The 26,255-nt window shown below is 38.9% G+C and overlaps 1 protein-coding gene across 4 annotated transcripts in view; it reads right to left on the reverse strand.

Annotated features, from left to right (window-relative positions):
• The window catches only part of PRR16 (proline rich 16), a 303,706-nt gene that overhangs the window by 92,343 nt on the left and 185,108 nt on the right, over positions 1 to 26,255 (reverse strand). For 3 of the 4 annotated variants that reach the window (XM_058738217.1, XM_058738234.1, XM_058738241.1), the window contains one exon: positions 8,436 to 10,597. In XM_058738217.1, coding sequence (XP_058594200.1) covers positions 9,842 to 10,597 — 756 coding nt within the window. In that variant the 3' untranslated portion in view covers positions 8,436 to 9,841. Of the gene's footprint in view, positions 1 to 8,435; positions 10,598 to 26,255 lie in introns of those variants that run through there. The other variant, XM_058738225.1, reaches the window with a different exon arrangement.

The raw sequence follows: 26,255 nt of genomic DNA on the forward strand, positions 1-26,255 counted from the left end.
TGACTGAGACCATGTGGCCGGAACAGTCTTACCAATGTTGGGCTCCCTAGATGGGGAGGTTGTAAAAGCAGCCTTGGGAGGGTTTTTGCTAGAACTGCCAGACCCAGTTAAGAATTTTAAATAGATTGACCTGAGCCTTCGAAATTTCTGGACTGAGATGAAATGATGAAAGAAAAATTTCTTTGTTGGATATCTGCAGAATCAAGTGGAAATTCAGGCAAGAGGTCAAGTGACCAGGAAGGTAGCAAATGAAACATTGAAAATGAGGAGCTAAAAGCCTCTCTGAGTAGAGTGTCACTGGGAATAAATTACAAAAAGGAAAGACAGTTGGGAAAAAATCCAAATTACTTGGGTAAAAGGCACCAGGGAGAGGCAGAAATTAAATACAGCTGCAAATTGGATTTTTGATGATCAGATTTATTAGAATGTCATATGGAGGAACTATTTTTTTTTTTTTAAGTTGGGCACGAAGCCCAACACTGGGTTCTAACTCAAGTCCCTGAGATCAAGACCTGAACTGAGATCAAGAGTCCAACACTTAATGGACCTCCACGTACCCCTGGAGGAGCTATTTTTAATATTAATTCTCTGTAATGATAATTAAATCCACTTAGAAATCTATTAAAAAATCAGAATGTCAGTAGTGTATCTCAAATAGCAAGGAAAATACAGTTGTCAATTGGTACAATTGTGAAGTTTTAAAAAGGAGGTAAAGTAAATCCAAATATCTTGTTTTTGTCTTGAAGTGTTGGAATTGGTAGAAAAAGTTCTGGATGATAACTCTGGACTGTTATTAGCCATATTTATTTATTTATTTATTTATACTTAATCCATAAATTAGTATGATCAAAAATTTTAGTTCTTAGTCCTTGTGAAAGATACCTCACTGAAACATGTAATCAAATACATGACAGACTTTGCTTAAAGCAAAACGATGGTTAATGCTTTGTCAGATTTTAATATCATTGATAAATGGTGTTTTTAATCACAAACATAGACATTTTCTTTTTAAACAAAAGCCTGATGACTTAATCTCTTATTCAAACAAACACTTTTCGAAGATTTATAAAGGCCTAATGGTATTAGACTTTAATTAGTTTGACAAATTAAATTCTAAATGAATTTATTCATGTACTATTAAATATTATCATAAAAGATTAAAACTAAGTTACACTTGTCAAAACAGTTTAATGAGCTGTGCTTTCTGTTGTAGTCACCTAGGATTTCTCTCATGTGCCTTTTCTGACTTACTAATTCATAAAATTAGCTAATTTATAAAATTAATTATTAATAAAATTTATTAATAAAATTTATTAATAAAATTTAATAAACCAAAAATGAGACTTCTACATATGAACTGGAAAGTTCTAAGAAAATCATGTTTACTTGATCGTATAAGTATAAAAACATCCAAGTAAAATAATTACTTTATAAATGACATGAATAAAATACCATTTGCATGAATTTAGGCAAATATAAAATCAATCCACCAGATTAACAAGGAGCAGGGTAATTTGACAAAAAACATGGCAAAATCATAGCAATGATTGGCATTTGTTTGAAGTTTGAGGTTCGTAAGGTACTTCACATTCATTAAATGATTAAGGCCTTATGACAATATGTTGGAAGGTGGTATACTTTAAGGAGAAACAGAAAAATGTTAGCGAATTGGGTAGCAGTGGGGGATGGTTAAGTGTGTCAAGGTGACTAGAGTAGAACTAAGATGTGTGAAAGGGGCAGTGTGGGCAACAAGTACAGATCTAAGACTTTGCAAAGTAAGAGACAAAATTAAGCAAGGGAAATGCAGATCATCTCTAATTTTGTGACCACAAGAGAGACACGAACTGAAAAGAAGTTGGAGTTGGAACCAATAAATGACATCTGGAAAGAATGAGATGGAATGCATTGGTGATCCTGCCTATTCAGTAGCTCTGCAGACTTGTTGAATCCTGAAGTTGCCTATTCATGTGGCTTTGTCTGATTTCCCTTCCAGCCTTTCTGCCTACCAAAGAGCTTCTGTGTATGGTCCTGATGCCTTAGAAGTTCATTTAGGGTTTGTGCAGAAATTGCAACATCCTCCTGTTGATATTATTGTCCTCGCCCCTGACATGTAAAAATAAAAAGGGTTGGGTGATCCCAGAATATACAACAGGGGAGGATAATGATTCAAGAGCCTTATTAGGTAGAAAAGAGGGGCACTTTTATCTTCATTTTAAAGCAAGCCCTAGACTTGGTTTAGCAATTTGACCAGGAACATGTGGGAGTTGGAAAAATTGAGACTCAAATCCAAGCGTTCTGTTTTCAAATTTACATTTTTATCATAGCACACTGCTGCCTAAGTGAATATTATAAACACACGCCATAATTTATATCATCAATGACCTAAATTTCTATAATGGAGTTTCATACTTCTTTGGACTATTCTGGATAAATAAGTGTCTTCAAATTAGGTTTATCTATTCTTCTAAAGATAATTATTCATATAGTCACCTAACGTCCTATAAAAGGATCTATAGAGATTTGACTACTGAAAATTTATTTATTTTTATTTATTTTAATGTTTATTTATTTTTGAGATAGTGCCACCAGGGTAGGGGCAGAGAGAGAGAGGGAGACAGAGGAGGATCCCAAGTGGGCTCCGTGCTGACAGCGGTGAGCCTGCTGTAGGGCTCTAATGCACTAACAGTGAGATCATGACCTAAGCCAAAATCTGATGGACAACTAACTGAGCCACCCAGGCACCCCGACTACTGAAAATTTAGTACGCGATTCTAAAATGCTGAACTATCACATGTAGGTTGGTGAGTATCCTCAGAAAGAATGTAAATATGGTAGCTAAAGGCTGTAATACAACTTATCCCTCATCTTAGTAAATGCTGTCAATTCCCTCCACTAAGTTTTTAGCAGGGCTGCTGTTAAGTCCATTTCTTTCCTCTCTATCTTTGTTTAAAATAAGATGTCATCCTAATTTATGATGAGATTAAATGAATATCAAGTAATATGAAAAGGAAAGGACGGGAAGGGGTCTATAATAGTCTATAATATACTCGAATTATACACACACCAAAAAATTACCCCTTTAGGAACAGTGGTAGGTACGACTTGTACTCATGGATGTGCAGATCTCCTTTCCTTTCTTGAGCATATGGGGACTACAGTGACTAGCTTTGGCCAGTGACATGTACAGAGGCTGAGATGAGTGCACAAGTAGCTCCATCCTCTGTTGTGGTGGTCCTGGAAGTGGACGCTTGACCAGATGGTGTCCCTACAAAACCTATAGAGCCCGGACTGCTGAATGGCTGCCTGGAGAGCCTCCTGGACTTAAGATGAACTTTGAGTGAACAAGAAATAACTCAGATCCTCCTGAGATATTATGGTTGTTTGCTACCACACCTAGACTATCTTGACTTATAAAGAGAGACTGTTCTCCTCTCATGGTATGTCTTTTGACAGCTTCAGACAAGTTCCAGTGAAATAGGGACCTTCAGCTGCACAGGTCACCTGTGCACAATGCAGGGGCTAGGCTTTAGGCAGTCTTGCAATTCTGGCTTGGCCACTTCTTGGCTCTATAATCTTGGGCAGCCTGATGCTGGTGCCATAATTTCCTCATTTGTAAAATGTAGATAATGATAGTGTCTAATACATTGGGTTGCTATGAGGGAAAATGGTGTTACAAGGGGAAAATACAACATAAAAACACGTAGAAGAATGTTTGGCATACAGGAAGTCCTTGATGAGGGTTAGATATCACATGTTTTGTCAATATCAACCCAAACCTACTCCAGGGCACACCACTGTTTTATTTAGTTGGTCCAAATTTCCCTTTGGTGGTTGGGAGAATTGGTAACTACATTATCAAACAATAGAAAATCACATCTATAGTCTAGTAGCAAAAGGATGGAAAGTTTTTAGTAAAGAGAGCTCTATTGCGCTCGTTCTTTAGTGGTTCCATGGAATGGATCAGTTGCTATTTTTAGTGCACGGGTCAATGTCAAATAGATGAAATTTACAAATGAAATACAGGTAATGGAAGTGACATGTTCATGGTCAAAAGACATTCATACTAAGAAATCAAAACTTCTTAGGGAAAGAAACCAAAATAATAGACAGTCTTTGAACTTAGGGAAAAAAAAAAAACCTGAAAGGTGAGGCTGCTGATATAATACACGAGAAAATGAGGCTGGCATTATTCAGCAGCTCATTCATTTTAGACGGTTGCTAAATTGCCTGAAATCCCTTTTATATTCTGCAAAGATCAAACATATTAAGAATGTCAAAATAGCATTAGGTAACCCCTTCCAAGCGTCAAAATAGCTGCGCAGAATAAAGGAAAGATTTGCAAAGTTCAGGGCAATGAAGAACATAATTAAATGGTGATGTGATGGGGGAGAAATTATGGGGAGTCAAGCTGGCATAAAATGCCAGCTCAGTCACTGACTAAGGGGTTGATTTTGGCAAAATACTGAAACTGAGGTCCTGGATTTCTTCACTTGTAAAATCAGAGTAATATCATCTGTCTTATACATTCCTATGAGAACTTAGAGAAACTCTCATGTATGTAAAGTTTGAGAAAACAGTTAATATTAGCTTAGCTATGCTTGATTAAGAAGTCAGAATTATAAGCAATATTTGGGAGAGGGTTATTGGCAGAGCGTCTTTACGTTCCACTTTAGTTTTTTCCTCAAAACGACCAGAATGATAAATCCAAGGGCTTCCGACATAATGACACCCTTCATGATTGCTGCCCCACGAGACGTGCCTACCTGCAGTTTCATGTTCACAACCACTGTGTGCCCTCATGGAAGTAACCCATCCGTCATTGTTTCAGGATCAGGCAACTTGAACGCTTCTAAAACTCCAAAATGCTTAGTCTGAAAACTTAAATCGACCTAAAAAAGCAAATCGACCTGGAAAATGTCGTGTGATTTGGTGACAGCATCTAGTAACTGTGAGACTCTGTGCATTTTATCTAATTATGAGATGCAGGCTTTTCAGAGCTTTATTGCTCATAAATCATTCCCTCACTTAGAAATCATCAGTATGTACCAAAGTACATCGCACTGCAATCTGCTACAAATTCAAGGGCAGCAAAATGTGCTACCAATAGAGAATCAGGGGAAAGAAACTGAATCAGGACAACTGCCACACTTGACATTGCATTACTGCGTATTTTCCATGGAAAAAAGTTTGGTCAAGGAAGGCACCAATTCGTGACTTGATTACATCATTCCCAGTGCGATTAAACATGGACTACTCAGGCTTTTTTTTCTTCATGGAGCATCCAAAAATTAGATTTTGTAGAATTTATCAATATTAATAAATATTAATTCTAATTTGCTATAATTAGAATCTGTAGATAAAAGGTTTTGCATAGACAGTATATAGCCGCTGCTCCCGGTAATGCCAAAAGCAGGCAACTACTGATCTGTCCAAAGAAAGTCAAATAATACCATGCCTTAGACCTTTATTCATTAAATAATTAGATGCAGGCAAAATTCAAATGCAAGACTTTTTAGGTTAATTAAACCACTTCAGTTAATACCAGGCTCATTTTCTTTTTTTCTAGAATAATGTTAAGCTAATGAGGGAAGGTAGGAATATAATAACAAACTGGAAGAGTGGCACATTTCTCTTTTGGCATGCCCTGTATTTTTGAGCAGATATTTTAAATTTAGCTTAAGGATGACCTAAAAAAAAAAAATCAGTTTTATCTCCTTTTATAACTGCTGTAACTACTTAGAGACGGAAGGGAACTCTGGTCAATTTTTTACGTTCTCTTTGCCTTTCTCAGATAAGATACAATAACCTCCTAAGTCCAAATTGGGATAATTGTTTAAACTAGCAAGACAAACCCTTGCCTAGGCCAATTTAATTAAAAGTACTTTCAAAAACATTTTTTTAATGTTTATTTCTGAGAGAGACAGAGACAGAGTGCCAGCAGGGGACGGGCAGAGAGGGAGACACAGAATCCGAAGCAGGCACCAACCTCTTTCAGCACAGAGCCCAATGCGGGGCTAGAACTCATGAACCATGAGATCATGACCTGAGCCAAATTCGGAAGCTTAACAGACTGAGCTACCCAGGCGCCCCTAGATACTACTTTAAAAACAAACAAACAAACAAACAAACAAAAACATATGTTTCACTCTGAATGAGTGTTGCCATAAGCAGCAATCCCCTCATAACTTTTGTAGGAACATCCCCTTCAAAAGAGGTTGGAGGCTAACTTGGGGGTATATACTCCTCAGGAAAATGAAAGGCTCCGAATGCACACTGGGAAAAAGAACTGTCCTGAGGGGTATGAAATAGGAATTTTTGCTTTGGAATCTTCAGGAAAAGCAACTATTTGCCCTGTTTTATGATGATTTAATGGATGATGGGCAGAATTTAAATTTGGAAAGCAATGTTTTCTGATGATAGAAATGGCATTGCCACTTATGACACTTTAATTAGAAGTTTCCAGGCAAATATTATGATGCCCTATGTTCATTGCTTTTCATGTTTTAGAAGTTTATATATATTTAACGTTTTTTATTTATTTTTGGGACAGAGAGAGACAGAGCATGAACGGGGGAGGGGCAGAGAGAGAGGGAGACACAGAATCAGAAACAGGCTCCAGGCTCCGAGCCATCAGCCCTGAGCCTGAGGCGGGGCTCGAACTCACGGACCGCGAGATCGTGACCTGGCTGAAGTCGGACGCTTAACCGACTGCGCCACCCAGGCGCCCCGAAGTTTATATATACTTAAAGACCTAAGTTCCAGGGAATGTTTCAAAATTACCAGTTGGGAAAAAATACATTGGCCCGATATACTCCATAACTTTTTTAAAAAAATGTTTATTTATTTTTGAGAGAGAGAGAGAGAGAGAGAGAGCATAAGTTGGGGAGGAGCAGGGAGAGAGGGAGACACGGAATCCGAATCAGGCTCCAGGCTCCAAGCTGTCAGCACAGCATCACCCAAGGCTCGAACACATGAACCAAGAGATCATGACCTGAGCTGAAGTCAGACACTTAACCGACTGAGCCACCCAGGCACCCCCAATATATTCCATACCTTAATGAAAAAAATGAAATAACATATGGAATAAACTCAAAAGAAAGTCCCAACACTCATATGATCTAACATTAATGCTAATTATATAATAAAGTGTAAGAAGAAGGTCAATACCTCTTATCTTTTTTAGGTTGGGATTTAATTCAGCTTTCAAGGCCAAAATTTACTTGTAAATGTGTTGAACAAAAGCAGGTATTGTCGTTTTGGCGTATGTCACCAATCACACTTAAAAAGATGATTTCCGGGGCGCCTGGGTGGCGCAGTCGGTTAAGCGTCCGACTTCAGCCAGGTCACGATCTCGCGGTCTGGGGTTCGAGCCCCGCGTCGGGCTCTGGGCTGATGGCTCGGAGCCTGGAGCCTGTTTCCGATTCTGTGTCTCCCTCTCTCTCTGCCCCTCCCCCGTTCATGCTCTGTCTCTTTCTGTCCCAAAAATAAATAAAAAACGTTGAAAAAAAATTAAAAAAAAAAAAGATGATTTCCCATGGGGTACCTTTGGTCTATATTTGGAAGAAGAGATGTGAATTTGAACCTTACTGGTTGTATCTAAGCATTTGGCTCAATGTCCTTACTGGATCAGCATGAATTATTCAGCTTATTCAATCTGCTTTATTGCAATGGAGTTGTCTACTCTGTGCATGATTTGTGGCTGTTAAGAAGCTCTACGTTGAGATCCATATTGGCTCCCAGACATTGACATGTGTCAGTGTTTTGAACTAAAAGCTAATTATTAGGTCACACATAACTGGCTGTGGAAGGAAGATGGGCTGAAGGGAGAAAGCTGCATGTATTCAAAGACTGTTTATAACACTACATGGTCTAACAATGGATACACATTGGAAAGAGAGTAATTATTAAAACCTAGAAAGATGATGAAATCTTGGATTTATTTATATCAAGCCTCAATGAATGCATGAAAATGTTAACAATATAATATTTTGGTATTTGGTGAGTCAATTCTTTATTTACTTGGGTCAGATTTATTAAATATACTTATCAAACAATTAATAAATTTTAGATGATGGCCTGTCTTTATATTTGGTCTTATGTTCTGTAACTTTCTGGAAAAAAAAAAAAAAAAAACAACAACACTGGATTTATTCTGCTTGCATTATCTTCATTGCCAACACACACAGGAAAGAAAATCATGCTGAGTAAATTTGCAACATGACATCCTCTATTTTTTTACTCATGAAATTGTTCCTTCAAAAAGTAATGCCTATTTTTTTCTGTTAATCTGCCTAAGGTATGCTATCATCTTTTAAAAGGAAGTTGTGAAAAACAGGATTCCAAATTACCATAATACGGCTTGAAAACGGCGACAAAGAAATATGACTATCTCCCTGTAGCAACAAAAAATTAAAGTTTTGAGATCAAAAGCCAGATAGTCTAAAAGATTAAAGCATTCTTTATTAAGTTGCGCAATAAACGAATTTCTACCAAAGATGAATCCCTCTACTCTTGCCACGTCATGGACAACTTTTGTTCAGGTATGCACCTGTTTTCATAATTCTAGGACAGATAAGCTCATTTCTAGTTCACAAAATATCCGATCAGTCCACATCACAGTAGTTGAGAAGTTAACTTGGTCCATGGATGGGTAAGTGACATAAGCTGGCAAGTTAGACTTAAGAGAGGGCTTTTGTAAGATGTTAGGAGGGAAGGATTTCTTCTCTTCCTCCTAAAATATGACAAAGACCCCTGACATATTTCAACTCTGAGGGGAAACAGCGTTAAGGCTGATACTAAAAACATCCTATTCCAGAAGCGTCTTTATTTTCCGCTGTAGTTCTGATAAATAGGGATTTCGTTGGAAGGCAGAGAGCTTGCTGATGCAGGAGGCAAACCATCCCACTGCTTCAACATACTGGTTTATGGTGTGTCCTGGAGGAATGCTCAGTGTGAGGAGGGCCTTAAAGGGCTTGGCCATGCACTGGGTCAACGGGACACTCCACATACGGTCTTGGGGGGACCACAATACATCCTATGAAAATGCGTGAAGTACTACTTATGACCTGACTATGAGAGTGAACTTGGAAAATTCTGGCATATGCTCACTGTAATCTTCTCCACACTCTGTCAGAATAGCTACCCATTTCGGTGAAATGAGTAGGGATGAAATGAACCACTGCTGCATTTTAATTCTGAGGAACATCTGATTTTGCCATTATGTACTGTTGTTTATTGACACATGACATTTCCACAGACAAAGTCTTTCATTACATAGATAGCTTGAACATATAATTGTATAGTATAGAAAATAAACTTTTTGGTATTGTTCTCAGCATTTAATAATGTAAAACTAGTGACAAACATCTTTAGAAAAAAAATAACAAAATAGTCCTTCAGTATTAAAATTTCTTCCTGAAAAGCATCGGGTCGAAGTTGGGGGGGGGGGTGATATGTTATTAATGCATAGATGAGTTAGGCATGAATAAAATGAATCTAATTCCATCTCTTATAGTAAACCAAACTATTTGAAACCTGCAGGTCACTGTTTATCACAGGTCAGTTAAACACACACACACACACACACACACACACAACATATTCAGCCTTTTCATGGTTCTGTGGTTTCTGGTGATGCAACTTTTTAAATAACGTAAACCTGGGATAGAAACAACACACGGCATACTTACCAGATGGTTTTTTTTTATGCCACTTTGCTGAATGCAGAATTAATATATTTGGGCTTTTTATTGCTTGAGTAGAAAGTGCTCCTTATTTATTATTTTATGTTTATAATATAGAAATTAAAAAAAAACACAAAAAGTTTTTGAAATGGCATACATCACACTGTGGTAGTGGTTGATTTCCTCAAGATCGTCTTCTGTGGTTTTGGTGCAGTGGAAGGAGGCACAGTTGCAGGTCTGAGAGGGGGGAAGCTGTGACTGTGGCTTATTCCCAGTCCCCCATTCTCTAGGGGGAAAGGAGGGAGATGGGGTGGAGGAGGAAGCGGGGGGCCTGGGTGAGGAAGCTTTCCCGGTGGGTGGACAGGTTCGCTGTGTAAGTGGACCTCCCTGTTTTTTACGTTATACCGGGGGTCGCAGTCCGGACAGTAGCCATGGTACTGCACTTTCTCATTAAACCGAACTCGCTCCCGAGGTCCTGCCTGGAGACACCTGTCTTTTTCAGGTCTGTGCATCAGAGGCTGTGCTGGAGCCTTGTCCAAGGTCCCGGGGGCGACGCAGCAGACATCTCCATTGGGAATTTTGTTCGGCGGCCCTGGCAAGCCTCCGTTTCGCAGAAGGGTTCCATTGGTCTTTAGAGGATTGGCGGCTGGCACCACTCTTTGGGGGTCGTCACACTTCACAGGTGTCAACCGTGGGGGAGGCGGCGGAGGGTTTGGCTTTCTCAGGACGGTGAGGATAGCAGAGGGGTGTGCGGGGGGTTTAATGAGAGGGGCATTGGCCTGCACTTTGATCTTCTCTATGCTCGAGGCCGTCGTGCCGCTGGAGCTACTATTCAGGGTGTCCGTCTTGGAGCTGTCGGTCATCTCATCCTCCAGCTGTAGGTCAGAGGTCAGGGTGTCAATCTGGTCAACCACCTGGTGGAAAGGACAAGGTAACTGTGGTGAAGAATGACCCGAAGCAAAACATCCTAGAAACGATGTCTCCCTGTCTAGCTGTAATCGGCTATGTGAGTCTTAATGAATACTGGAGTCCACTGTTGCTCAATGTTACCATTAAAGAAATTTATAGAATGGTTACCATAGGAGCGTCGACTGTTTGATAACCTAAGGATTTCATATGCCCGCTATATAATATATGACTTACGTACACATTCTATTCCCGACTCTGCTGAACCCACCAAAGATAAAAACCCTGATGCACAAACATAACTTATTTTTAATATCAAGGGGTGGGGACTTTCTCCCAGCTCAGCATGTAGAAACCTATGGGACAAACACTAATCTCGTGCTAAAAATGAGAAAAGCCAGATACTCTGCAAAATCATCACTTTTCTTGAGACCATCACAGAACTGAGATCACAAGGATTCCCAATGAACTGAACCGGAAAGAGTCCCCAGCCCTCTATGGAGAGAAAGGACACAACGACTGCTTCACCTTTTGCAAATCACAGGGAACAGGCAGCCTCCGTGAAAGTGCGGAAACAGCTAGAACTTGAATGAATAATTAAAGGTGGTGTATGTGCTATCATGACAATTTAGAATTCCCAGGAGCTCAGACACAAAACAGTCTGTCTTCACTCATTCCATGGGCCTCTCACATGGGGTGATGAGGGTGAGAATAGAATGAATGAGTCCCTCCTGGGCACACAGGCATAAAACCCCAGGTATTTCCCAGATCTCTGTCCCTTATAAAACAGATCACTTAAGCATTAAAGGAAGAGGTAAAAAAAAACAAAACAAAACAAAACAAAACAAACAAACAAAAAAAAAAACACCTGTAACATCTAAGACACAGGCAACAGTCTCCTGCTTCTGAGAAGGGGTAGGAACCTCAGCTGTTTGACTCTGGGGAAGGGGGCAGGGACTTCTCTTGGACCCGGGAACTTACGCTACAGATGTGTGCTATCACTTGGAGGAGGGACTCAAGTCACAGAATCTCGAGACCTGCCCTAGACACAAGGCAGGGTCAGGGGCATCAATGAGTCTTGCAGAACCATCAGACCATGATGCATGCCCCTACCTCGTGAAGGAGAATTGATGTGAAGACAGAGAAGTCAGAGGGAGCACCTAAGGCAATGCACTTCTAAGGATGTTTGGCAAGGTCACTGGGGGGTCACGGTGTTAAAGCCACTCATGGAAGGTATCTAGCATCACCCATAACAGGCTTGCCTTAGGGTCTCAGTCCTGTCCAGTCATTGTCTGGGGGGCAGCTCGTGGGACGCAAAGCATGTGCTCAAATGCTGGGTATCAGAACACAGTCATTTATACTCCCTGGGTCAGAGATCTCCGAGTCCATTCTCAGGCTTGCCATCAATGAAGACGGAAAGGTTACAGATTACTTTTTAAATAATTCATTTTTGTAGGGAGATAGTCTTTTTTATCTCACATCTCCATATGCAGATTTTTCTCTCCTAATTCGGGCCTAGGTTTGTTCAACTGTGAAGTTGGCTCTTTGACACATGGTGGCAGAATTGGGCTCAAAATGAAAATATCCGAAGCATCCAGAATTTAGGGAAGAGGTAGAGATTTCATTTCTTCCTCATGAGGGTCTTAAGTGACTGCTTCTTGCTACTGCTGCCAGAGCTCAGCCTTCTATTTTAGCTCCTAAATACTGTATATATTAAATCCACTTCTCTGCATTTTCATTTCTTTGGTCCTAGTCTGAGCCACCATTATTTACCATATGGGCTCTCCAAAGTCACCTTGCTTCCCCTTTTCATTTCTGTAGCGTCAGTGCATTTTTTAAAATAGAAATGTGCTCTTGTCGACTCCCTGCTTAAAACCTTTCAGTGCCTCTTTATTTCTCCTGTGAGAAAGATCAATTCTTAACACTGTCTCCAAGGTCTTGTATAGTCTCACTCGGTGTTGTGCTGGCCAATGTTTAACAGCTGGTTTTTACAGGTATAAGGGAGTTCTGATTTGAAAAGTGTGCCAATTTCCTTGGTGTAAACTCCCACTGTGGTCAATTTCAAGTCAGTAAATGTGACATCACTGTGTGTGAGGTTGGAAAGTAATGCACAGTTGCACATCATTATAAGATGTTTCTACCATGCGGACAGAATAGGCAAAAATAAACTCAGGAGAGGGGCGCCTGGGTGGCTCAGTCAGTTGAGCGTCCGACTTTGGCTCAGGTCATGACCTCACGGTTCGTAGGTGTGAGCCCCGTGTCAGGCTCTGTGCTGACAGCTCAGAGCCTGGAGCCTGCTTTGGATTCTGTGTCTCCCTCTCTCTCTGCCCCTCCCCTGCTCATGCTCTGTCAATCTCTCTCTCAAAAAATAAATAAACATTAAAAAAATAATTTAAAAAAGAATAGATAACCCCAGGAACACAAATAACAGTAAAATATAGTAAAATAATTACGAATGACTTGGGATAATTAGACAACCTTTATTTTTAATGTAATTTATTTAATATGAGTTTATATACTTCTATTTTTAATAATGGGTATTCAGCAGGTGGCTCACACAAAATTTCTGAAAACATAACACTTGGTCCTTTTTAGCCAGTACAAGTCGCAATTGTACTGTACAGAGATAACACATCACCACCATCTCTCCTCTTCAAATGACTACCTCAACTCTAATAAATCCCCCTTTTATAAAAAAAAATATTTATTTTGGGAGAGAGAGAGAGAGAGTATGCGCATGCACGAGCAGGGGGAGGGGCAGACAGAGAGAGGAGAGTGAGAACCCCAAGCAGGCTCTGTGCAGTCAATGCAGAGCCCAGTGTGAGGGGCTTGATCTCATGAACCATGAAATCATGACTTGAGCCAAAATCAAAAGTTGGACACTTAATCAACTGAGCCACCCAGGTGCCCCTAAATTTCCCTTTTCCTTTCTGTTCTCAAACCTCTCAGGTCTTCTTTTAGACCCTCATCATTGCCAGTCTGCTTCCTGCCACAGGACATTTGCACATACTAATTTTTCTTCTTGAGATGCTGTGTCAAGTCACAATAAGTCTTTGTAACAATACTACTGCAATTTCCTCCTCCTACTACTACCATCTGACTGCACTCTCCCATAGAGGTCATGTTAAATTTGTTAAATATTCCCATGAAACCCTATTTCTTTCATTCAAAGCATTCACATACTTTTTGATTGTTTAGTAGTAGGAAGAGTATTGGAATAGTCTTCCCTCTCTAGACTCTAATTTCAGTGAGATCAGAGACCTTGTTCGTTTTTACTCTTGTAACCTAACGGCCTAACGTAGTGAATGGCACTCAAAAGGGGCTCAATAAATACTCGTTAAATAAATGCATCGAGGGTTATTTCTTCAGTTTAACAGTGAATGAAAACATGTTATATCTTATTTGATTCCTGAAGTTGTTATTTTTAAAAGACACATCTGCTCAGTTATTCTAGAATAAAAGAGGGGACAAGGGATCTATCCAGAAATGATCCAGAGCTGGTTCCACATTCTGCAGCTCGAGCCCAGACACCCTGGAAATTCAAGTGGCAGGGCACCTAAACAATGTGAGAGATAGAGGGACAGTTTCGGCTCACAGGCACTGTATGGTATTTAACATGGGGAGACTACTGACCCTGAGGCTTTTATCGCATTAAATATCTGCAGAGAAGGAGGGAAAGCTGGTCTACTCTGAAGGAAGTGAAGCTCATAGTCAAAGATGAATTAGTACTGCCCGGGTCTCTGATACAAGTGAAACCTTGATTGAGAGTAACCTGTTCTGCGAATGTTCCTCAAGACGAGCAAACATTTCTAATAAATTTTAACTTGGTAAACGAGTGATGCCTTGCAATACGAGCAGTATGTGATGCCAAATGTCACATGATCACAGCTGAGCCAATGGTTTTTGAAATTCGCTTTGATAGACGAGTGCTTTGGGTTATAAGCATGTTTCCGGAACAAATAATGCTCACAAACCAAGATTTTACTGTAGTTTTGTAGCTCCTACCTGGTTTTAGTCTCTACATTGTTATTTCCTGAGTGCCTACAGAATGCCAACAGAATAAAAAACTAAAACCGACAAAATGTAGTTGACCCTTGAACAACTGATGACATTAACAGTTGATTAACATACAGTCTATATGGTATATACATTATATACTGTATTCTTAGAACAAAGTAAGCTGAAGAAAAGAGTTTATTAAGGAAATCCTAAGGAAAAGGAAATACATTTACACTATTGTACTGTACTTATTGAAAAAAAATCAGCATATAAGTGGACCCACATGTTTCAAACCTGTGTGGTTCAAGCGTCACCCTTACCACTCTCAGGGAGCAGGGAATCTAGTGCAAGGGCCTGGCTTTAATTAGATACTCAAACAAACAACAGTCACAGTACAAATGCCCCAGGAGTTCTGAATGACAAATCAAGATACTATAAGAGGAGAATAAAAACACCTCATCAGAAAAGTCAGCAAGGCCTCCTGAAGGATGAGTGGCTGTTAACTAGTAGGAGAGGCGTGATTCCAGAAGTCCACTCAGGAAAGAGCCTGGCAGAGGTCCTTCGACAGAAGACAGCGCCTGAGGGTGAGCAAAAAAAGAATACTCTAGGCTGAAGAGCACCGTGTGAGGCCTGAGAGCTAGCTAGCAGTCAGGTGGGAGAGTCCTTGCCAAGTGCTGATCAAGTATCATATTTTTCAAGGGTTCCAGAAGTGAGAGAAGCGATGTTCCAAGAGACAATGAATGGCTACTTTTCAAGAATGGAAGCATCACCTGATTCAAGAAGTACACAAACTGAAAGAGTTTCAACAGGACAATAGAAACAAATCTACAGTCAGACATACCATAATGAAAACACAGAACACAGAAGAGTGGAGGAGTCAAGGACAGGCTGCCCAAAAGGAACCACAATGGCAAATTAATTATTTTGCATCGAAGTTACTTGGGAACTAGCCCAGTGGTTACTTGGGAACCAGGCCACAAGGACACTCAAACCCTCCTATGTCCCATGAAAGCAGAAAATAAATCTTTTGTATCAAAAGCACCTTCCCTGTACTAAGAAGTAAAAAGGCAACCTTATCCCCATAGATAGGAACTTCAAAGACAAGAAAACTGTAGAAACAAACCTGAATCACTACATTCTACTCCTACAACCAAGACTACACTACATGTTAACTAACCTGAATTTAAATAAAATCTTGGAAGAAAAAAAAATCTTGTTACTTTTTTACCAGTTTATCACCTGAGCCCAAATTCTGCTTAGAATTCCTTAACTAATTAAAGTTCTCAAACATCTGCTTTTTTTTTATCCTGTCAATTCTTAAAGAATTCATTTCTCTTTGTCTAAAATGTATAAAAACTGCCTGCCTTAGTCATCTATTTGGGTATATTTCATTACTGTACTTCCATGTACACATAATAAACATTTTTTGTTTGTTTTCTTGTTAATCTATCCCACATCAATTTAATTCCTCAATCAGCTAGAAAAACCCTGCGAGAAAAGGAGGAAATGTCTCCTTCTCCTAAGAAAGTAATGATAAAAAATTTTACAACAATAAGACAAGAGGCACCAAGTATGTATTGAGTAACAAAAATCAGGCTGACTGATTTTGAAACAAGCAAGAGAAGTCAAAGAAAATTTAGGAATATGTTTCATAATGAAAGAAAGCCATCGGAAATAGAGCTGAACTCTTTTGTAAAAGTGAGGGTGAAATCGACATTGTTAGACAATGAAGACTAAGAGAGTGTGCCTTCCACAGCTCAGTGTTGAAAGTACTGATAAAGGACAATTCAGAAAGAAGTAAAAAACCAGGAGAAAGTGCTGGAATACAAGCAGCATAGATGAGCAGAGACATTGTAAAATAATAAAAGTGTGCATTTATTACAAAACAATAATATACTAATGACTAGTTTGAGAGAGGAGAAAAAAGTGTAGGTAAAATACTAGGGAAAGTGACATCTGATTGGAGAACAATCAAGAGTGAAAGCATTTTCAGCTCACAGTATTTGTGTGTGTATAAGGAATCACTAGCTATCTGATACTGATTATGATTTATTAAATCAAGAACGCATATGAAAAAATTTTAGGGACACTACTGAATTAATAGACAAATGTATACTTTCTAAAATAATGAAATAATGAAATAAATAATGAAATAATAAAATAATGAAAACGCGAGTAAGAAAAAATTAGCAAATTCTAAAAAGGCAGAAAAAAAGAACACAGCAAACAAAAATCTGCATAAGATAGAAAAACTTCAAATATATTAGTAATCATAATAGATATAAGTAGATTACAATAATTTATTCAAAAAGGGACATGGATTGACATAAAGTGACACCCATAAGATACATCAGGCAAATAGTCTCATGAAACCTGATACAGCTCTACAAACACTAAGCCAAAACAATCTAAATTTTTCTTAAAACACTATTGTATCAGTACTAATTTAGGCGAAAAAAAAAAGAATGAAGCAAACTTTAGAGTTTATACACATATACATATATACATGTACACATATACACATGAAAACTGGAAAAAAATGATATGGAAAAGTAACTGACACAAGGCAAATGCCAAATTTCCAAAAATAATGAAAATGCCAACGACCTCACAAGTAATCAAGGGAGGACAAACTGAAGACAGATGCAATAGCCTTTCTTACTCAATATTTGTGAAAACAAAATAATCTGATAATTCCAACCGATGATGATGATGTGGTGGATAAACGGGAACTTCATACATTGCTAACGCTTATATCAATTCAGTCTGTTGGGAAAATGTTTGACAACATCCTATAAAGTGGGTAAGGTCCATATCCTACAATATAGGTCTTTTATGAACAAAGCCTACACTACTCCAGAGGAACTTGAAGAGATGTGCATAGGGTTGAAGAAGCATAGTTCCTTGCAGGCTGTTTGTTTTCTCATAGCATAAAACAGGAAACAGTCTAAATATCTGTTAGCGAGTGACTGGGTATGAAAACTTAAAGTGGTTCAAAGGAAGTAACTAGAACTATATGTATCAGCAGGGGTAAATCCCAAAAAACTAATGTTGAATGTAAAAAAGTTAAAATATACATACTCAGTGTGTCTGTGTTGTTTATATAGAGAAGGGTGGTTTCATTTATATAATGTGAAAATAAATAATACACGCCAAGTTTAGGCAAAGATAAACGGGAATGGATTATCAAGAGGCAGCAGCCCTACAGCTAAAACACTTTATTTCTTTTAAAACTTGATGTAAAGTCAAGGTGCCTGGGTGGCTCACTTGGTAAAGCCTCCAACTTCGGCTCAGGTCCTAATCTCACCACTTGAGAGCTCAAGCCCCGCACCCAGCTCTGAACTGACAGCTCAGAGCCTGCAGCCTGCTTGGTATTCTGTGTTTGTGTCTCTTTATCTGTCCTTCCCCCGCTCGCTCTCTGTCTCCCCCAAAAATGAATAAACGTGAAAAATATAATTTAAAACTTGATGCCAAGTAATTTTGATAAAGGGTTAACATTTGTTAAGCCTGGGTTACATTCATTACATTAATTTATTTATTTTCTGTCATGTGTGAAACATTTTATAACTTGAAAATAAAATAAATAACACTGGTTAAATAAAGTTAGAAAGAAAGAATATAAGTAATTCTTAGAGCTGCCATGTGGAGAACATATTGAAAGGTGCTGAGGTTTATTTGCTTGGCTGGTTAGATTCTATGGCAGCCAAGCGAGAGAGGAATAAATTAGCTAGACAAGGAATACACTGTGTCCTTATAATTACGCTTCAGTGTTTCCCGAAACTCTTTTAAAGTATCATATTGCGACGAAAGGAATCATAATCACAGGCATGATGGAATTAAAGAGAAAACAAAATGAGAGAAAGTAGGACTAGAGGGACAGATTATTGGCAGATATTGGGAGGTGAGAAGAAACAAGACATTGGTCATCAGTCGAAGAACAGGCACACCTAACCGTTAGACGCAAAGGACAAACGTGTGCCTCGAACATGAAACTGAGCCATCTGTCTAATTGTGGCTACTCAGGTCGATAGAGGACTCTGCTAATGGCATTGGCAGAGAGATTTAAAGAAAGGACAAGGGCAGGTGATGTGCTTGATGATTCTAGCAGGTTCTGGTTAACATCGCATACAAAGAAGCTATGGTTTGATTGTAGAATAATTAAGAATAATGGTAACTGTGATTTAGGAATCGCATAAGCTCAAGGTTTTCACATCTGGGGAATAGCCCTAAATATCTTCGTAAAAGAGAAGCAGATTTGGCAGAAATGAAGTGATCATGTGATCTAAGTTATTTGTGGAAATCCAAAAGTCATTTCTATTAATTCTATAAATACTAAACTACGAAGAATAAAAATAAAGACGATGTAGAGTCATCATTAGAGTGAAATTTGGGACAAACAGATTTACCCAGAATGAAAAAAGGAATTAGGAGATCCTTTACCTATGTTCTCACGTGGCTTTATCCTTTTGTTAATTCCTTTTTATTATATCCTTTCATTATTTTATTAATGGATTGGAATTATCTATTTATATGTGTTCCACTCAGACCATGTAAGCATGGATTTCCATCTGTTTCCCTGGCAGAGAGCACTGATTGCACAGAATAGGTAATATGCTGGGAGAGAGAACTGGACAAAAGTAGTCTCTGGGAGAAAAGTCATGTCTTGACCTCCTTTCCATCCCTCCTTCCTAGCTTTCCCATCTGGGGTCTGGTTTTCAAGGTCTTCAAACTCACCAATTTCAGATGGTTTCAGAAAGGCACAAAGGAGTGGATTAGGAAGAGAAAAAGGAAGGCAGAAATAAAGCAGTGGTGACACGTGACAACCTCTCCTCCTATGTTGTTGACTCTTCAAGCCTAGCTCCACAGTTTGGCACAGAGAACATTTCAGTCACTCTCCCAAACAATGAAGATACTTTAAGTGTTATGTGTGTCTTTAAATATCTGTCTATATTGCTTTAGATGTATTTAGAACTTTTCTAAATCCTACTTATCTTGTTTAAATAAAAACCACATAATACAAAGTTCAATTGCCTCAAAAACAAAGAAAATGATCTTTAAATTTGAGTGAATCTTTCTCTAGGGTCTCTTCGGTAACAACTCTCAACTATAAGCATTTCAATTACAAACTTAATGAGAGGAAAGAAAGAATTTAACCCCAACTTGAGTCTATACAAGAAAATTTATGCATTCTTCTAAGGTCTTTGATGTTGATTTGTCAAAACAACCACATTTTAAATATGTGGCATCAGAAGCAAAGATCTAAAAAGAGAAATGAATGGGAGTCACAGGAATTTCTACCAAGAGAAAGAGAGAACTGAAAACATTCCCTCCCCATAGCTATAGACCATGCTCAATGGTGGAATTTGAGAAACTGAACAGAAGACCGTAGGGGAAGGAAAGGAAAAATAAGTTGCAAGCAGAAGTAAAGAAGTAAACAAGGTTGAAAACAAAAACAACACCATCATTCCTGTCAAGCCTGATCAATAGAAAAGCAAGATAAAGCTATAATGCAATTTGTCTTATTTTCTGTGTGTTCAGTTGGGTTCAACAAATATTTCTTAGGCAAATACTATTCGTCTGTTATTACATGAGGCACTGAGGACTAAAAAAAAAAGGCTTTTTGTTTAATAGGGACTGATATTCTGTACTTAGTATCTTCCTCTCCGAATCATATTTAAATGAGAGTACAGGGGGAAAAAAGCAATAAATTCAGAAAATTTCCTCAAAGTGGGGTATATATATGGATCAGAGATTTTTATAAATACATGGATGAATTAATAAAAAGGTGGAAAAAGCACTGATTGAGCCTCAGAAGAATTTCAGATCTGCAAGTGGGATATAGACAGAGCGAGAGTGAGAAGTAACGTAAAAAGTAGAGTGTGAAGCTATTGAGTGACTGTAATTCACAGTGGAAAACATTGTGTCGAATGGCCTCATGCTCTTTTAAGGGCAGCAAGGTTAGCAACATGGTAATAGTCCATACCCCAAAGAAAACCTGAGATTCTAGCTATAAGGAAATTGAACAATGTCTCTGGATAAGTAGGCTGAGTGTAGTTGGTAACTCAGAGCAGAACTCTTCTCCGTTATGTTTTAGATGGGAATGTGCTGGAACTGAGGTAAGGACAGCTAGTTTCTCTCTATCCCCATACTCTGAAGTAGTGGACACCCATGTGACATATTCAGAACATTCAATCAGCACTGTGCCATCCTATTATGGGAAAGACTACAAGACATCTATATACTGTAAATATACGCCTGAGGATCGTAAGATAATTTGGGGTAAACAATAGCACAAAAGAGAAAAATCAGGATGAATGTATAGATCAATACTGAAGATAAAACTGCCATTATTAATGAGCCAAAGGGTACTTTACAGTCACTCTAATTAATGGGCTACAGAGATTTGAGAATGTCTTGCAGCTATAAAATAAGAACACACAGTTATAAAAGAATACAGCAGACATAAGAGAAATACTGGGAATATAAAACATAAATGCTAAATTGAAAAAGATTCATAGAAAGCCTGATAGATACAATCTAAGAAATATTCGCAACCATAAAACAAGAATTTTTTTTTTTTTTTTAATGAAAGGAAAATACAAGAAAAAAGTTAAAAGACATGGAGAGCAAAAAAATCTACCCTGGGGCTCCAACTGGTTGGGAAGTTCCAGAAAAAGGCGGGGTGAGGGATATGTGATATGGCAATGGTCAAAGTATTAATAACAGAAAAGAAATTCATAGTTGATTATACAACTGGACCTTCAGTAGGAAAGCATCAACTGAGGGCTCATCAGGATAAATGAAAAAGAAAACAAATTCGATCATCTACCAAACTAACCCAGGACATGCAGAAAGAAACGAAAGTGAGATAACCAGGGTGCCTGTGTGGTTCAGTCAGTTAAGCATCCAACTTCAGCTCATGTTATGATCTCACATTTCACAAGTTCGAACCCCCCATCAGGCTCTGTGCTGAGAGCTCGGAGCCTGGAGCCTGCTTCAGATTCCATGTCTCCCTCTAACACTTCTGCTTCACTTGTGCTCTGTCTCTCAATAAATAATAAACATTAGAAAAAAAAAAAAGAAAATGAGATCACCACAGTTCCTTAGGATGCACGAATGATGAAAAATATTTTTACCAGTAACTTCAAAGGTTCTGGTTAGAGCGATTTCAGCCCCAATTCCACAACTGGTTAAATTAATAATTCACTGTAAGTGAAAATTAAAATATTTTTAGATATGAGGAACAAGGCCAGTTTACATCCCTTCTGTCTGCTCTTCAGACATGAATAACCTACAGTAACACAGTAAAATGGAATCCAAGAAAGGAACACCTCATTAGAACCAAGAAACATTATAACACAGAAACGTGAAAGCAAACAACTTAAGAATGACCTGTGCCACAGACCTAAAAAACATTTTAAACGAAAACAGGGAATCAGAAAGCTCCAAGAAAAAATAATAATGGATTACATTCAACAGGTCACATAACTGGAAATTGGTAACACAGCAGTGATATGGGGCAGTGTGGTTGGTTACAATTGTGTAAGAAGAGAATTCATTTGAATCGTGAATTGAATTTCCTTCTGGGAGGCTTCAGTTTAGAAACATATGTTTAAAATCATTTCTTTACAAGTTCATTAACACTGCTTCATTCTATTTTTACTATTAAGATTATTGGCTATTGATTGATCTCTCCAACGTATGGAAAAAACAAAGGATCAATTCTTCATATTCCATAAAAATAAGCCAACTGATATGAGTTGAGGTTAAAAAAAAAAAGTGTCCGGGGGCGCCTGGGTATCTCAGTCGGTTGGACGTCTGACGTCGGCTCAGGTCATGATCTCCCCATTTGTGGGTTTGAGCCCTGCGTGGGGCTCTGTGCTGACAGCTCGGAGCCTGAAGCCTGCTTCCAATTCTGTGTCTCCTTCTCTCTCTACTCTTCCCCCGCTCATGCTCTCTCTCTGACTCTCAAAAAATAAATAAATGTAAAAAAAAATTTTTTTTTAAGTGCTTGAGCATATTACCTAGGTAGAAAATAAAGACAAATAGCTAAAAGGGGTTATGTCTGGGGAAAAGGACTAGATATTGGGTAAAGATGATAAAGTGCCTTGGGTAAAGGTACATCCTTATGAAGAACCTGATTTGGAGATGAGGATATGAGTGCATGTAACTAGCTTGATAATGGTTAAAATCAGACCCAAGAAAATCTAAGATAAAGGATGAACGAGTCCTACTTCTTCCTCATGGAGGCTAATCTTTATGATACATTGCACATTAACAGGATTTGCAAGTATAGAAAAGCAGGAGTGATTTACTCTTTCCAAGCAGGTCAGTTGGCAGCATTGGTCAGAGATAGTTTCAAGTCAGATGACACCTGGGAGAAGACTTGAATGATAAAATAAAATTTGGAGGAAAAGGAATTTCTTGGCAGAGGCAACAGCATGAAGGTATGAAGTACATGGGTTTTTTTTTAAGTTAATTTATTTATTTTGAGAGAGGGGGGTCGGAGAGGCAGACAGAGAGAATCCCAGGCAGCCTCTGTACTCTCAGTATGGGGCTCAAACTCGTGAACCATGAGATCATGACCTGAGCCCCAATCAAGAGTCGGATGCTTAACCAACGGAGGTACCCAGGCACCTGTGAAGTACAAGTTTTCATGTGCTCCTAAAGAATGAAGTAGGAAATGGCAAGAGAACATGACACAAGGGTGAAAACAGATAAAGGCCAGGTTGGGTGGGGGTGGGGCGGTAGGCCACATTAAAGAGTTTAAATGCCATAAATTGCAACGGTAAAGGTGAGTCCTCAGAAGGTTGAGGTTTATGGCACCGTCAAAAACAAAACAAAACAAAACAAAACAAAAAAGCATGAAGTTAGTGCTTTGATGGAGCAATACAGACAGACACACATGTTTCAGTAGGTTCATTTCCTTTAAGTCATAACTTACTTTACAGCCAGAGTATTGATAGTATGTAGAGAGCCTGTATCTAACTACAAAATTTAATTCCATACATTATTTGTCCAAAAATGTTAATGGACCCTGGCAGCCTTGGAAAATCACACATTTCAACAGGTCATGTTACTCGAACCATTAAATCATCCAAAATTTTTAACTCTACAATTTGCAATACCAAGAAGTTTGATTTTTTTTTAAGCCCATAACACAAAAGTACCTGATTTCATTTAAATCACTTCCGCATAGAACTGTAAGCATTTCTGAGATGCTCCCGAAGGAAGTAGAGATCTTTCAGATGATTATACAGGCATACTTCATTTTATTATTGTGATTTGCTTTACTGCACTTTGCAGATATTGCAATTTGTACAAATTGAAGGTCTGTGGCAACCTGAATCGAGCAAGTCTGTTGGCATCATTTTTTTTTAAGTTTATTTATTTATTTTGAGAGAGAGAGAGCGCAAGCAGGGGAGGGACACAGAGAGAGGGAGACAGAGGATCTGAAGTAGGCTGTGTGTTGAGAGCAGAGAGCCCAATGAGGGGCTCTAACTTATGAACTGCGAGATCATGACCTGAGCCAAACTCAGATACTCAACTAAGTGAGCCACCCAGGTGCCCCTGCTGGCATCATTATTCCAGCACAGCATTTGCTCACGTCATGCCTCTGGTGTACATTTTGGTAATTTTCACTGTATTACAGTTTCATTGCTATTATATTTGTTAGGTTGATCTGTGACAAAGTATCTTTGATATTTCTATTGTAATTGTTTTGGGCACCATAAACCATGCTCATAAAAGATTATAAAATTAATCAATAAATAGTGTGTGTGTTCTGATGGCTCTACTGACCTGCTGTTCCCCCATCTCTCTCCCTCTCCTTGGGCCCCCCTATTCCCTGAGACACAACAATATTGAAATTGGGCCAAGTAATAACCCAACAATGGCCTGGAAGTGTGTAAGTGAAACAGAAAGCCACACACATGTCACTTGAAATCAAAAGCTAGAGATGATCAAGCTCGGTGAGGAAGGCACGTCATATGCTGAGAAAGGCTGAAACCTAGGCCTCTCGCATGGAACAGCCAATTGTGAACACAAAGGGAAAGTTCTTGAAGGAAACTAAATGTGCTACTCTGCTAAATACATGAATGATAAGAAAGCAAAACAGTCTTACTGCTGACATGAGGAAAGTCTTACTGGTCTGGATAGGAGATCAAACCAGCCACGACATTCCCTTAAGCCAAAACTCTCATCAAGTCTATGAAGGCTGACAGAGGTGAAGAAGTTACAGAAGAAAAGTCTGAAGCTAGCAGGTGTAGGCTCATGAGGTTTAAGCAAAGAAGCCAGCTCTCCAACATAAAACAGCAACAAGAAGCAGGAAGGGCTGGTGTAGAAGCCGGAGCAAGTTATCCAGAAGATCTAGCTAAAATCATTCATGAAGTTGGCCACACTCAACAACATATTTTCACTGTAGATGAAACAGCCCTGATTTTGTAAGAAGACGCCATCTAGGACTTTCACAGAGAAGAGAAGTTGGTACCTGGCTTCAAAGCATCAAACGACAGGCTAACTGTCTTGTTAGGGGCTAATGCAGCTGGTGACTTTAAGTTGAAGCCAGGCTCATTTACCATTTTCAAAAATCCTAGGGCCTTTAAGAATTATGCTAAATGCCTGTGCTCTATAAATGGAACAACAAAGACAGGATGACAGCACATTTGTTTACAACATGATTTACTGAATATTTTAAGCCCACTGTTGAGAACTACTGCCCAGGAAAAGACAAAACAAAAATAACAACAAAAAAACTCAGGATCCCTTTCAAAATATGACTGCACCTGGTCACCTAAAAGCTCTGATGGAAAGATACAATGAGACTGACACTGTTTTCATTCCTGCTAACACAAAACCATTCTGCAGCCCATGGATCAAGTCTTCGTTATTGAAGAAACACACCGCACAAGGCTATAGCTGCCATAGACAATGATTCCTCTGACATATCTGGGCAAAGTAAATAAAAATTCTTCTGGAAAGGATTCATCATTCTAGATGCCACGAAGAACATCTGTGATTCACTGGGAAAAAGTCAAAATATCAACATTCACAGGAGTCTGGAAGAAGTTGATTTCTACTCTCATGGGAAACTGTGAGGGGTTCAAGGCTTCAGTGGAGGAAATCACCACATTATGGTAGAAACAGCAAGAGAACTAGCATTACAAGTGGAGCCTGAAGATGTAACTGAACTGGTGCAGTCTCATGATAAAACTTTTTAACAAAACTTTTGAGAGAGAGAGAGAGAGCGCGCGCGCACACGAGTGAGCATGCACGTGAGCGAAGGGCAGAGAGAGAGGGAGAAAGAGAATCCCAAGCAGGCTCTACACTGTCAGTGCAGATCCCAACATGGGGGTTGAACTCCTGAGCCATGAGATCATGAAGTGAGCCAAAATCAAGAGTTGGATGCTCAACCGACTGAGCCACCCAGGCACCCCTCATGATAAAACTTGAATGGATTATGAGCCACTTTTGATGGATGAACAAAGAAAGTGGTTTCTTGAGATGGAATTTATTCCTCAGGAAGATGCTGTGAAGGTTACTGAAATACAACAAAGGATTGAGAACATGACGTACACTTAATTGATACGGCAGGGGCAGGGTTTGAGAAGATTGACTCCAAAGTCAATAGTGTAGGTAAAATGCTATCAAACAACATCACATGCTACA

Source organism: Neofelis nebulosa, chromosome 1 (assembly GCF_028018385.1).
Source record: "Neofelis nebulosa isolate mNeoNeb1 chromosome 1, mNeoNeb1.pri, whole genome shotgun sequence".
Taxonomy (NCBI): Eukaryota; Metazoa; Chordata; class Mammalia; order Carnivora; family Felidae; genus Neofelis; species Neofelis nebulosa.